Below are 16,052 nucleotides of genomic sequence, written 5' to 3'. Positions count from 1 at the left end.
CTTAACAATTTTTTTTATATAATATAAATGTAATCATATTTTTGAATAATTATTTATTTATTTGTGTGTGTGTGCGCGTGCACTTTAATTTAATTTAATAAATATGTATTAATGCATTTTTTAGATATAGAGATGCAGGAGCAGAAGTGATTGACGTTTTAAGTACTTTCAGTGATTGTGTAGAAAGAGCTAGTATCGATGAGGCATATTTAGATATGACCAAGATTATAGCTTCAAAATGTGGAGTTAATGTTGCAGCAGAGGAGTTACCACATACATCTGTAGTTGGTTGGGATAATGGTAATTTTGAAATTTAAAATAAAAGTTTCATAAAATTATTATAATTTTTTAAAAGACCTAAATTTGTTTTTTAATTATAAACAATTAACTTTGGTTATAAAATTGTAAGAATAGTTTGATTCTGAGAAATTATTACAGACTTTATTTTAATTATCATATCAGCATTTTTAATACATGATAATACATGATTAAACTATTGGTCTGGAAAGATAAAAAGATTGTTGTAATTTTTTATGCAAGAAACTGACAGGAAAAAATTTTTGTTGCAGAAATCATTGATTGACTACTCTTGTTTAGAGATTTACAATTGTTTTGGATAGACTTAAGAATTAATGTAGTACTCACGTTTTATCAATAAGTATCTATAATTTTTTATGAAAACAAAGTTAGAATATAAGATGATGTATTTATTACATAATTGTAAAGTATAAAATTGATAGTGATGATAAGAAATTTATTACAGCAAACAGTCTATTATAATAAATAAAATATTGAAATATGTGTTTTCCAAAATACAGTAAAACCTTGTTAATCTGGGCTAATGGGAGGAACAGGTGTCCAAGTTAATGAAATTCCAGATAACTGAAATAAACCTGAAAACATAAGAAACCTTCATGCTTTTAAGCAAAAAATACATTTACAGTAATACCCTGAACTTATGCAATAGTTGGGACCGAGTGATAACCGTGTAAGTCAAATTCGTGTAAGTCGGTATAATTTCGTATATAAATACATACAAAAATTTTTAATTGGAGCCAGAAACAAAAGAAAACAATAATTTAGAAAAAAATGTTTAATGAAATCTTAGATAATACTTATGTATAATAAATTATATTATTAAAATTGTAAGCCAAAGTTATTTTGATGTAGAAGGCTTCATAAAATTTATCAAATTCATCTGATGGCTCAAAGATTTTTTTTCTTCCTCAAAATTTGCTTGTAGCATGCTAATAATTTTTTTATTTCTCGTTTTGTAGAAGAAATGCACTCTTCGTTGGAGTTTATATTTTCTAAAATTTGTAACCCCTTTTCAATAAATAACCCTTTTGTCAAGTTTCCAACCGTCATTCAATCTTCTGATTGAACTGGATCTAAAGAATCTTCAATGTCTTGCTCTTGCTCATGCATTTCTATGAGCTCATCAATTGTCAGCTCCTGATTGTGGGAGTCCAGCAATTCTTGAACGTCATCACTATCCACTTCTAAATTTATTTGCCTGGCAAGATTGACAACTTCTTCAATTATATTACCAATTTCATCAGGCTCTGGCACTGATCCCTCCTGAGTTTCAGAAAAAAAAAGGACACAGTTTTTTCCAGATGCCATTTAAAGTTTTTTGTGAAACTTCATTCCAAGATTGTCCAATGATTCTCACTGCATCTAAAACATTGAATTGTTTCCAAAAGTCTTTAACAGAGAGCTTGTTGTTTTGTCTCATAGCTTCATGCAGATGTGCAAACGATCGTCTTGTGTAATGTTTGAATGTTTGAAGATTTGAATGTTTTGATGACTCTCTGATCCATTGGTTGAAGCAAGCTGGTTGTATTTGGTAGCAAAAATACAACTTTCACATGTGGATCAAAATTAGTTAAAGTTGCAGGGGATGATCTGGTGCGTTGTCAATTATTATCGTCACTTTAAATGGAATTTGTTTAGATTGGCAATAATGTTCGACTTCAGGTATGAAGTGATGACCAAACCAGTCCTCAAAAAGGGAAGCTGTCACCCAAGCTTTACGATTCAACTTCCAAATCAGAGGCAAGCCATCTTTAGATTTATTTTTCAATGCTCTTGGATTTTCCAATTGATAAACTAAGAGAGGTTTTAACTTACAATCACAAGCTGTAGTTGCTCCAAACATCACTGTCAATCAATCTTTGGTGGCCTTAAAACCTGGAAAGGTTTTCTCTTCACACACGATAAAAGTTCTTTTAGGCATCTTCCAGATCAGGCCAGTCTCATCTACGTTGAATATGGTTTGGCTGCTATAGCCACCTTCATCTATCATAGCTTTGAATTTCTCTGGATAGAAAGACGCAGCCTCTTTATCAGCACTTGCTGCCTCTCCACTTTCTGCAATGCTATGCCATTTACAGTGACTTTTGAATCATCTGAACCAACCATTACTAGCTTTAAACTCTTTATCGTTAGCCACTTCTCCAGCATCCTCTTTCAATCTCTCAAAAATCAGCTTAGCTTGAGAGCACACTGAGTTCTGATCAACAGGACAATTTTCATATTTACTTGATTATCACACCATAATTTTGACATTGTTTCCATCTCAGCGATAATACCGTGACATTTACGAATGATGCTTGAATTTAAAGATTGAGCATTTTTCACAGCTTCAAGAATTTTTTCTTTACCTTTTATAATTGTTCTGACCATCAATTCCAGTAGATCGAACTTCTTTGCCAATTCATAAATTTTCATTTTTGTATCGAAGTCTTTAATAATATTAACTTTACTTTCCAAAGATAAAGTTTTTCTTGTTTGATGCAGAAGAATCAGTTCTACTTTGTTTGGATGACATAGTAGAGACGAATCGATGAGATTTGAAAATTGTGTAACTTTGGGTTCACATAAGTTGTGATAGCGTAAGTTGAAGTATTACTGTATTTTACAATTTAAAATAGTGTCCTATTCTAATTTAAAATGGTGTTTGTGTATCAACATTTCCATTATGCTTATATGTTTTTAAATACTCTAATGTAACATTCAGTATGAAGTTATGACGATGATAATTATTATTTTATTTTATATTTCGTGTTAAAATTCATTAAAACAAAAGCAGTTTTTTTTAAAATTTAACTAAAATAGTAAAACAGATTTTTATATACTGTATTTACATACATAATACATATGTTATATGTAAAATTTCCTAAGTCTCAATTTAAGATAGAAAATACTGAAACAGTCATTTAATTTAAAAAATATTTTCCATTTTATTATGTAAAATGTGTATGTACAAACATGCTAATGTAAAATCTAGGACAGTTATGATGTATATTGTTGTCCAGATTAAGAAAGATTCAGATTATTAAGGTTTGGATTAACAAGGTTTTATTATATATAAATACAGTGAGTGATCGGTTAACGAACATAATCCATTCCAAGACTTTGTTCGTTATCCAAATTGTTCGTTAACCGATTATCGATTTCCCATAGGTTTTTATGGGAATTTGATTAATTCGTTCTGGAGACTCCAAAAAATAAAATTATACTTTTTTACTAAGTTTATTTACATGTAATAGTAAAAATACATATATATGCAGTCTTGCATTTTTATTAGTCATGTTTTTTCTGTTTGTGGGGTTAAAGAATCTGTCCAATGTTGATTGCTTTTCTTTTTTCTTCAGAATTTTTCAGAAGTAATTAATAGTATTGTAATGGTGGAGATCCCAAACCCATTAAACCTTATTCTGGTTTGGATGCCACTTGGATGATCTGACATCCTCCCACGTCTTCAAAAGTAGCAGATGTCGACATTGGTCCTCTTTCGCCTTCCTCTTTTTCAAAAGAAAACACATCTAGCCACGTTTCTTAGTATCCTTCATTTGAGAGTTCTTGGAGTTCTTCTGTCATCAGATCAGTTTCAGGTTCCATTGTGAACTATAAATGCTCTTTTATTTCTCAGATGTGATTTTCATTACTCCATTAGCAGCTTGAGACTTCTTGATATATCTTTCATATTTCTCAGTTATTTCTCAGATGCGATTTTCATTACTCCATTAGCAGCTTGAGACTTCTTGATATATCTTTCATAGCTAAGATTGTACCTACTGTAGACCTGTTTAAGCCATACTGCCCAGCAACATCAGACATCTTATGCTCACTTTCTACCTTGGCTATTATCTCTTACTCGGTTTCTATGGTGAGCACAGTTCTTGACACTCCTCTTTTTAGGTTCCATATTATCAGTTTCCTTTTTAAATAAAAAGTCCAGAAAAGCACTTACAAAAATTCAGAGAACAGAAATCAACTAGCCCACAAAAAATTATTTAAATACAAGGCCCGGATGAAATTCGAAATTTGGTATTAAAACATTAATATATATCCTTTCACCTTTCGTAAATAAACCCCGATGCAAAATTTAAGAAGTACCTGTCCGACAATCTTGCGAAGACTATAAAAATTATTTGTCAGAAAGGTAAACAAAAAGCTGGAATTACAAGGGTAAGTTTCAAAATTCAGAGGAATACTATCTGATTGGTATCGAGTTGAGAGTTGATGTTACGTCTCCTGCACTCCAAAAGGTTTCAAATTGTTACCTGAAGACAAGGGAAAAATCAATCGGTATTTGTTATTTTCCGTTGCTTCTTTTTATGTTTATTCAGTAAAGTGTTCATTATCCGAACATGTGTTCGTTGTCCGATCATAAAAATCTTTTGCAAAAGTGTTCGTTATCCAATTTGTTTGCTATCCGAACTGTTCGTTAACTGATCACCCATGTATTTATTTGTGAAATACATGAACAAAAAAAATGGCTACAAATATTGAACAATAATTATAAAAGCTAGTCTAGGCAATAATATTGTCAAATGCTGAAAAATTTTGTATATGGAAAGCTCTTATACAGTATTTTGGAAAAATAGAAAGATATCAGTTTTATCTGCCAAAATTTATAAATATATTACAAGATTTTAAAAAATTGCTGGGACAAATTTACTTTTACAAAAAAATATATTTCTTGAGACTATACATACAGGATGAGTCAATTTCATTTGGTCCCTTCACATGCCGTTGAGGTAATAATAATTCCACGGCAAAGCTGACCTTTTATTTTAGGCTACTTGTCCGCCATCCAATGCAAAAAGTTAGAATAGTCCTCTAACAGTGGCTTTAACTTTTTGCATTGGATGGCGGACAAGTAGCCTACAATAAAAGGTCAACTCTACTGTGGAATTGTTATTACCTCAACAGTGTGTGAAGGGACCGAATGAAATTGACTTATCCTATATGTATAGTCTCAAGAAATATATTTTTTTATATTACAAGAGTTTTAAAATGTTTCAAAGAATCTTTAGAATAGATAGCTTAGCAAAAAAATCTATTTTGTTGACCTTCAAACTATATATTTCATTTTGACAAATTGATAAGTCAAGATTTTGATGTAATAACAATCTTTTAAAAAGTAAGTTTATAATGATTTGCATGTATTATTAGCTATAGCTAATAATAATGTATTGTATCCAAATGACTGAAAATATTAAAAAATTATTGAGATTGTTTGGAAATTTCTTTAATGCCAATTTTGATATTTGTATCAATGTTAGCAAAAAATTTTGCTATTTGGAAAGTGAAATTAATGAAAAGGTTGTTGTAAGGAAGATACTAATAATAATTTGATATTTAGTCCATTTTCTAGTTTTAGAATTTATGATATTATTTCTTAAGTAAAAAATTTTGGTTTTTATCACACACAAATGATCAAGATAAATTTAATATTTGCAATATAGAAAAATTGTGTAATTTGAAAAATATAAAATTATGAAAATTCTTTATAATAAAAATTTTAAAAAATACTTGGTTGTATATATTATATTGTATTATATATTATATTGTATATATAAATATAAATTGCATACATTACAGTATGCAATTTATATTTTTGAAATGAAGATTACTTGCTTATGGACATAAATTATTATGTTAAACTATTAATCCTTCATTTGAGATGCAGTCAAAATTATATCTTAACATATAACAGCAGACTAACAATAGATCCTGAAAAAATATGTAGTAACTAAACAATGCAAGTATATGAAATTTGAGAACATGTATTTCTTCATTGTGTAAAATTTAGAGATAGTAGGGACAAGTATTTAATAAAGTTTAATGTTTGTAAAGATGATATTAACATATCGTGCTTCCCAAAAACTGATTATTACTCGATATTTTACTTTGTGTTATTTTGTACTAAATTCTTAATTTGTTAAATAATATATTATATTTCTTTTCATTTTTTTTTGTAACAAATTACCCCTTGTAACGAACTAAGGTTCATACAATAAAGAATTGATTGATTGATATCTTTGAAATAAATTTTACTATTTTATTTTGCAAAACTTAAATTTTTGTAAATTATGATTGATATATTTTACTGTAGTTTTGAATATGTTTTTGTATTTTTATGCATTTATAGTTTAAGTGTGTATTTTTGTTCATTATCTCACACAAGTCACTTCTAATGTTGTTTCAGACATAGATAGCATAGCTGTTGATTGCCAATAGGTTTAGCATATTATAAAACACACATAGTGGCCACCTTTTGGTTTATCTGTTAATATTCATATTTGAACACATTTAATCTACTGTGTCTACTGCTCCCTTTGTACTATTATAAGAGTGTATTATTTGTGGTTTTCCTGTATTTTCATTGATGTTAGGTTGATCATGAATAGTCAACAAAACATAAACAACTTTATTTGACTTGGCTTTGTACGAAACTAATGTCTTATTGCTGTTGTAACAAATTCCTCCCCATACTTGTCTTCCATTTCTGAATTAATCCATTGCCTTATCTGCTCCTCTTGAATCCTCAAATCCATCTAAAAATAAGAAATATAGGATATGAGAATAATAAAAATATATATAACAAAAACGAAAAAAAGACTATCATTGTTTCAAAAGTACACATTATGTCACCAGTCTTCAATTATTTCATTAGACATATATTCAAATATACATATTATCCTGAATATGAAAAAAACATTCTGTATCAACCTATAAAACAATAAAAATAAAAAGAAGTATAATGTACATACCTTTGCAACAAAGTTATGTAGCAACTAAACTTTCGTCGAGCGGACTATGGGATGGGTGTAAATCAATTTCTAATTGACGTGTGAACAAATTGCATCACACACTGCACTGTTTATTCAAATTATAAAGGTAGAAAAAGAATGACCAGCAAGGGGTGCAGGGAACTTTGTGAACTTCACTTTCAAGCGGAGTTGCGTCATTGCATGGACAAATGATTAGTTATCTAGGGTTATGAAGAAAATATTTTTGCTGCTCAGAGACAATCTTGCATCCTCCAAAGAGTTTGATTATTTTTTTTAACTATTTCTGCTGTTGGTATTAAGAGAGGTCTTTTATAGCAAGCCAATTGTGGGTTTGACCAGGCTCACAATGGGCTGGCTGGATTATGAGAGATGGGAGCCTGATATATCTGGTCAGACTAATTCCCAAAAAATTCCTGGGGTTTTTGACCCACCCAGATTTGATCTCAGGTTTCCCTGAGTGGTAGCTGCCATCTTAGCCACTTGAACATCCAACCCTGAAGCTTAATACTGTGAGATGACAATGACCAGTGACTGAGCAGTTAAGTAGCAGCCTACCCCTTTAGGAATCTAGGATTGAATCCAGATGGATAAAATCCCCAGATATTTTTGTGGGTGATCTGTCTGGATATGTTTATCCTTGTCCCTCACCACTCAGCTTGCCCGACTATTGTCCTGACTGAACTCATGGTGGGCTTACTGAAAATGCCCTCTTAGTGCCCACAAGGCAGAGAGAATTAAAGCCATGAAGCACTTACAATTTTCATAAGTCATATCTCTATTCTATAATTCTTAGTTTAAAATTTTGTTGTTTAAGTTTTGTACTTCACATTCAAATACTATATACAGGACAAAAATTTGATTTAATTATTTGTTTTAGGATCTTTATATTTTATTTTCTATTAATTAAAACAAATAGTTCTATTATTTTCTTAAATTTATCATAATTTATCTATTACAGAATAATAAAAAAAATTAATACAATTAAAGTTAACAAATATTTTTTAGGTTTAAATCACTCTGTAGAAAAATGGTTAGAATCTATTAATGAATGTGGAACCATATCTGATAAAAATCTTGCTATTGCTGCTTCAATTGTAGAAGAAATGAGAACTGCTATATTTTCTAGAACTAAGTTTAAATGTTCAGCAGGAATTTCATATAATAAAGTAAGTTTTTTTAAGTATAAAATTTATTTTGTAAGTGTAATGAACATAATGGTTATTCTGTTGAAAGCTAATAAGGTGTTTATGTATTGATTTCTGTTTTTAATTTTAGATGAGTAGTAGTATTGTCATATTTCATAAAATATGATGCTTAGTTATTTATATAGTACAAAACTTTAAAAAGAAAAATAATAATTTTTCAAAAATTTTGTGACAAATTTCTGTAGTTATTTTTGATAAAAATTAAAAAGTATTGTATACAAAAAAAAATAACAAGAGAATTGTACAAAAGTCAGTTTACTGTAAGCACATTCATGGAAAAAATGGCGTGCACTTTTTTCTCCTATATGAACTAATTTAATTAATTCTAGGTAAATTAGCTCATACAGAGAAAATTATATTTAATTGTTAACTGAAAATATGCTCTCATTTGTTAAATATTCAGACTATAAAATGAATAATTTCAAAATTTATTCCAGTTTATTTTATAACTTGTAGAATTTATTTCAATAAATTATTAATAAAGTATATTGGAGTAACTTTTGTTTCCTTATAAAAATAATTAATATTTAATTTTTTTTTACTTTTTTATTTAGATGTTAGCAAAATTAGCTTGTGGATTGCATAAACCAAATCATCAAACTATTCTTCCTCAATCTTCTGTTATGGAATTATTTAAGTCTATTCCAATTCACAAATTGTAAGTTCACATATTTTAATTTGTTTAGGCTTTTATAGTTTCACATAATTTCATGTTCAAAGACTCAATATAAAATCTCATCATTTTATATTCTCTTCCTTATTATTTTCAACTTTAAGTAATATAAACTCATTCTGGATGTGAGATCAAACGATCAAATAAACATTCAAGTTAGAAACGTAAGTATTTTTCTTTTTTGAATGTTTTCAACACTACAAAGTATTTTCTTTGGGAAGGCTTCTAAATTGAATACAAAGTGCATGCAAGAATAAAAATTTAAAAAAAAATTTGAATATGTGAGAATTGGGATTTTGGTTTTACCCACCTCACATTCAGGATGACCATTTACTTATCATTGAAAGCCGAGAATATGTGAATATTTCAACTTTCTCAATATTATCATCAAGATTCTTGACATTAGTTAGGATAAAACTATTCTGCGTCCTAACTCTCAAATTAATCCTTTCATGTGGAAAGATATAAATAAATTATACAAGAACTTTAGGAGGAACTAAATTATATTGATATTTTTATCAATAATGTGAGAAACATGGGCCAACAATGGAGGTAGGCATTCATAAATTAGACAACAATTAGGAATATATCTGTATATTTATTGACAAGACTATGTCTTGTTTATAAAATCATACTGCCTGCTATGTTACTAGCTTAGAGGTATGAATGAGTACATGTCAAGAGTTGATATTTGGCACAGAGTATTTGGTGCCCAAATCATGCATGCATAAAAAAAACCAGACTTGTAGGTACTAAGAGGACCAAGAACAGAGTCAAAATAAAATACAAAAAGGCAACACTTTCTACAAACAGGCAGTAGTGTGAGATTTGTGCATTTGTTGCTAGTTGGGAAGTTGGAAATGCGAACATTGTGAAAACGAATTTTGACAAACGAGTGCATTGGGAAGTTCAAAATGAGAAATCAAATTTTGACAATCATATCTTTGAATAAAACCCATTTACCTATTCCATGTTATTCCCCACATATCTCTGGTTGCCATGTGCTGACCTTGACTGGTTGACCCAAGACAAACTATATATATATATATAGTTTGTGCAAAATAAAAAAATAATTTCAGATGATAGGATAGCCATGATTATTTTTTCAGAAACGGGGAATTTTCATTAGGCATCGACAAAAATTAACCCAAGGCAACACACAACGGAGAGAAATTTCGAAATTGGATAGGTTAATTTCACTGAAAATGCATCATGGACAATGTCGTGGTTGTGGCTGGCAAAGTTTGAATGATGGTGCTCAAAACCAGCAATACCAAAGAAGATTGGCGAATGAGAACGAGACCCATCTTGAGCATCGAAGTGATCCTGCTTAGTAGTGAGTTTTTGAGACATAGTCTTGTCCCAAATATGACTTTGCCATTTTACTTGTTTATATATAAAACTATATTTATCATATATACATACATTTAATAAAAATCCTCAAACACAGTATAGTAAGAATAAGAACAGAAATTTCAATTTCAAGATTCATTTAAGAGAGGACTTCAAATTTCAACCCTCTAAATCTTACTCTAATTTGAGAGAGAGTTTGCATACATAATTTATATTATGTATGATTATATATACTTGACGTTGAAAGTTGAAACTCTTGGAAGGAGACATAACTTTAATTATGCGATTTTTGTCTCATCTTGGCAGGAGAATAAGTGAGAGAGCTGGGGAAGTGAACAAGAGCAGGAATGTTGGAAAAAGTGTGTTTGGAGATGACCTCTCATCTTTTATATGAAAATTCCATCTAATCAGTTAATTTGAAATAAACTCTTTATGCTTCCAACATGTGAAGTTGGGTTGTCTTGTGGATAGAATGTGGGACATCCCACACTATCACTTTTGGAGGAACTGAGTTGTTTTCCTCCAGTTGAAAAAGGAAGTTCTTTTTTTAACTTTGCATAATTTTAAAAGATAGATAAAATTTCTATCAAATAAATTTAATAATTATTTTAACAAAATTTTTTAAAAATAATTTCCAAACTCTAGATTCTCACAAATACATTTAAATATTTTACATTCAAAATTAAATTTATATTTGAGCTTTACAGTTTTTCACATTTACAGTTCAAAAATTACAAAAATTTAAAATTAAAGATTAAGGATAAAATAAAACTTAAACAATACAAAAAATGTTTAAGTAACAATTTCTACAATAATGGATGAAATTAAATTGCCAAAAATGAGAAATTTCATCCATTTTCACAGAAATTACTTAATTACAAAATATCAAAAATAACTAATTTTTTGTGTTGTCGTTTTTGAACACCATATAGTTCAGACACACAACACAAGGCAATCTTCATTTTAAATTTATTTAATTTTTAGTTGATACATGTACCTGTTTATAATTTTTATTGATTAGCCTCATTTATTTAGGATAAGGAATTATTAATCCATGTTGCAATCAGTAAACCAAATTGGAAAACTGGATCATGCTAAATATTTCCTTTCATCTTGTCTTGTGTTGTTTTTATATTTCTGTGACAACCAATGATAAAGTTATAATATTATTTCTAAAAGGCAAAGCAAAAAAGGACCCTTAGATTAAGGACAAAAATCATATAGCTGGTGGTCATATCTTTAAGGGCTATTGTGGCACAGAGTTTAGTTTAGCATTATTACAACATTTGTGATTAAACAGATTGGTAAAATAATTTTTTTTTTCTGATTATATTTATATATGCAAGTTATTTTTTAGAATCTGATATCTTCTTAAAGGGGACTCTGCAAGAGTTTAACACCTTGAGATGTATAATATATAGTTATTTCTGTTTTCTATTTTCTTGGCTGGATGACCGAGCGTCAAGGTTGCAGCCGACCACTCTGGGGACCCAGGATCGAATCAGGACGGATCAAACAATCTTCAGGAATTTTTCGGGGGTAGTCCGTTTGGATATGTCGGGCCCCGTCCCTCACCACCTGGCTGTCCCATTGTGGGCCTGGCCGAACCATAATAGGCTTGCAAAAATAGGCCCTCTTAGTGTCCACAGGGAGGAAAGAGTTTTAAAAAATATATATCTATTTTTTTTTGCTTCATTCACATTATGTAGTCATTTATTTGAATTAGTACAATTTATTCTAATGTAATTTTACTGTTTTGTAAATTTTATCTCTACATTACAAACTCTTTTATCAATATTATAATTTCATTAATTTAAAAAAAAAATTATTTTACTCTATTTTATTTATTTTCCACTTGTTTATTGTGTTAAGCAACTATTTACTTTACTTTTTTTTTACCAATAAAGAAATGAAAGACTTTGAACAGCAACTGGGCAAGAAACAAAGTTTTTAAAACATTTACTTTTTTACAGTTTTTGCATTTTTGACCATAATGCATTGCTTGGTACAGCATGAAGTCATAATACATAGGGAATTCACTATTGTTGTTCGGAGAAAGATAACTACTGTATTTTTTTTTTTAAGTCATGTGTAGCAGATGATTGATTGTTGCTTTTATATGCAAGATAGCATCCCATAATTTTCAATTTTAAAAATCTGAATAAAACACAATTTTTTGCTAGTTTAAGTTTAATATGCATTATATAATGTAAATTTTGTTATTTTGGTACAACAATGAGTCAAGTACAGTTTCATACATATCCTTTATTTACAGAATAAATAAAAACTAAAACATTTAAATAAACACCCAAATATTTTCTTACTTATACATCTTTGAAACAACATAAAGTTAGAATTTATTAAATGAGTTATTCAAAGTGTAAAATGTTTTTTGTGTTGCCTGAAAAACGTTATAAAATGGAGTTGTCTTGTTGTTGCACCTNGTACGTACTTTTCCTTTGTTTAAGGGTATTTGGGCAGTTTATTCTCTGTTGTATTCTCAAGCAAACAATACATACAAGTACAGTACAGTATTTTCTGAGGAAACACGCATACTTATCCTTTTTTAACCCCATTCCCGATAACCCGGCATTTTCACAAACTTGGCCACCCTTCGGTCCACATTAGGCCGAGTTTTTGAGGTTCTACTGTATTATATTATACAGGGGGGTGCAAAAGTAGGTATACAGTTGAGAACTGAGAAATACAAATGTTTGGTGTTTATGATTATTATTTTTATTATCTTTTCTTAGTTTGTATTTGTTGGGTCAGGTGTTTTCCATGTGTGAAAACCTAACGACTGGGGTTCAATCTGGAACCAATCAGGTTACACCTACATGTGGGCGCGAGATTTGGGGATGTCTTTTGTTCGGGTCAGTCAGATGAGCAGGACATGACCGGTGTCCAGTCCGACCGTTATAACCGTTTCTTTGTTATATATTAAACAGCGATCTACAATTAGAGATCTATACACCTTTAAGAACTTAACAGTATTCCTTATTTGTGATTTAATTTGTATATGAAAATAAATGTTTTTTCTTCCTATTTTCTCCTTGTATGTTTTGTATGTCTGCTTTAATTCTTGCATATGATTAGATATAGACTTTATTATTTAAAACTTTATAATTNTTATAATTTCATTAATTTAAAAAAAAAATTATTTTACTCTATTTTATTTATTTTCCACTTGTTTATTGTGTTAAGCAACTATTTACTTTACTTTTTTTTTACCAATAAAGAAATGAAAGACTTTGAACAGCAACTGGGCAAGAAACAAAGTTTTTAAAACATTTACTTTTTTACAGTTTTTGCATTTTTGACCATAATGCATTGCTTGGTACAGCATGAAGTCATAATACATAGGGAATTCACTATTGTTGTTCGGAGAAAGATAACTACTGTATTTTTTTTTTTTAAGTCATGTGTAGCAGATGATTGATTGTTGCTTTTATATGCAAGATAGCATCCCATAATTTTCAATTTTAAAAATCTGAAGATTGTAAATGTGAAATGAAAGTGAATAAAACACAATTTTTTGCTAGTTTAAGTTTAATATGCATTATATAATGTAAATTTTGTTATTTTGGTACAACAATGAGTCAAGTACAGTTTCATACATATCCTTTATTTGCAGAATAAATAAAAACTAAAACATTTAAATAAACACCCAAATATTTTCTTACTTATACATCTTTGAAACAACATAAAGTTAGAATTTATTAAATGAGTTATTCAAAGTGTAAAATGTTTTTTGTGTTGCCTGAAAAACGTTATAAAATGGAGTTGTCTTGTTGTTGCACCTGCACCAAACCATTTAAATATTTGTTAGCTTACATGTTTGCTTCTCTTATTTTATATTACTTATTTATTTATCAGTAAATAACCACATCAACACTTTCATTTATTTTATATCATTTAAAATCATTGGTTGATAAGTAAATCAGTGTTGTAGCATTTGTTGTTTATAGAACATGGATACATAATTGGATTATGCTAAAACAAGGCATAAAAATTTCTTAAAATACAATGGAAAAGTTTGTCCCAGCTTGAGATTTTGAGAGGTTTCCAGGAACAAGATTTACACTCAAATTTGGATTATACTGTAATATATTATTTAGTAATGCAACTCTTGCTTATAATATTTTAAATACTTTAGTTATAGTATGGATAATATATTAATAATATTACCCAATAGTATAACTTTTCAGAAAATAAATAGTTTATAAAAGAAAATTTTCATTTTTTAGACGAAATCTTGGAGGAAAATTAGGAGATGACATTAAAGAGAAATTAGAAATAGAAACAATATTTGAACTATCATTATGTAATGAAAAGAAATTGAAATCACTATTTGGTGATAAAACTGGGTAAGTAGATTCAATTATCATTATAAAGTGTTTGAAAATAAATTTTAAATGGCTTATATGTTTTAGCCATTTAATACATTTCATTGATAAGTTACTGAATAGTTTATAAAATAATATCAGGATTGTTGTTGCTCATCTGAAATTTTTCATATAATAATTGTTAATAAACTAACTCAGGAATGTTCGACCTGTGGGCTGCAATATTTTTAATGCGACCCACTGCACCCTAAATTTTTTAGGTACATTTTCATTTATTTTGGAAAAGTATGTTGTAGAAATTATTCTCATTTCACTTGATACACTTTTATGTCATAATAATGTAATTACTACTAGAAAATTGTTTTATCTAGAAAACTGTTATGCATGTGGGGTGGTACATACTGTTGAGAACAATTCTTTTCATGCATGAAAAACATCAAAACTGCTGAAAGGAATAGGTTGAGCGATTCCCATTTAACTAACATACTAACATTCTTACAATTGGGACTAGTATTATAAAAGCAGATGTTGACAATATTATAAAAGGAAGGCAATGTCAAAAATCTCATTGAATTTTTTATCTTGTGTGAGTATAATTTCTTTTTTTACTGTCAATAAATAATACAATATTTTTTGTAATTATATATATTTGTTATTAAAATTTGATAATCATATTTTGAACTTTTTTAAAAACTATATTTATATAAAGTACCTTTGTGACCTGCTGAATATATGTAAATTTCTAATTTGGCCCATTAGGAAAAAAGGTTGGGCAACCCTGGACTAACTGATTTGCTGTCCAGACTTATCCTAAAACTGAAGAAGGGTACAAATAAAAAAATACTTGAAATACATATTGAAAATAAAGATTATATTATGAAGTAAAGCTGTCATCACTTTACAAGATCAGTTTGATAAGTCTGGAAGAAAGGCAAGTCAGTTAGCCTATTAACAAATTATCATAAAATAATAGCTGATGTAATTACATGAAATATTTGAAATATTCCCATCAAATTAATAAGTTTCCATCATGACAAAGAAACATGGAAAATGTGAAAAGTTCTTTATGTAGTGATAACATTAATGGAAGTATTGCTCTTTTATACAGGGCTGTGGAGTCGCGTAAAAATCTACCGACTCCAACTTTTCCTTACCATCCGACTCCGACTTTTCCTTACCATCCGACTCCGACTCCAACTAGGGGCAGACTTGTTACTGAAAGAGACCCGGAAATTCTGATGTCATCACGTGACCTCAGAATAAAATATTCAATAAATAGAGTTGTAATAAAGATAGAGCGTAGAAACTTTTTATTCCAAAGCTAAAAGACTTCTCTAAGTAATATATAAATATGTATTCGATAGTTTTTACTTTTCCGGCTGTTATA

General features: G+C 29.1%; 1 protein-coding gene across 2 annotated transcripts in view; it reads left to right on the top strand.

The window, feature by feature from the left end:
- The window catches only part of LOC111641429 (DNA polymerase eta-like), a 28,240-nt gene extending 13,002 nt beyond the window's left edge, over positions 1–15,238 (top strand). For both annotated transcript variants that reach the window (XM_023387597.1, XM_023387596.1), the window contains exons 6-10: positions 125–300; positions 8,094–8,254; positions 8,848–8,951; positions 14,567–14,686; positions 15,037–15,238. In XM_023387597.1, coding sequence (XP_023243365.1) covers positions 125–300; positions 8,094–8,254; positions 8,848–8,951; positions 14,567–14,686; positions 15,037–15,073 — 598 coding nt within the window. In that variant the 3' untranslated portion in view covers positions 15,074–15,238. The remainder of the gene's footprint in view (positions 1–124; positions 301–8,093; positions 8,255–8,847; positions 8,952–14,566; positions 14,687–15,036) is intronic.
- Positions 15,239–16,052: the final 814 nt, after the last annotated feature.

Source organism: Centruroides sculpturatus, unplaced genomic scaffold (genome assembly GCF_000671375.1).
Source record: "Centruroides sculpturatus isolate CEXI.00-Female unplaced genomic scaffold, Cexi_2.0 scaffold1563, whole genome shotgun sequence".
Taxonomy (NCBI): domain Eukaryota; kingdom Metazoa; phylum Arthropoda; class Arachnida; order Scorpiones; family Buthidae; genus Centruroides; species Centruroides sculpturatus.
This window is presented reverse-complemented; position numbering and strand designations above follow the sequence as displayed.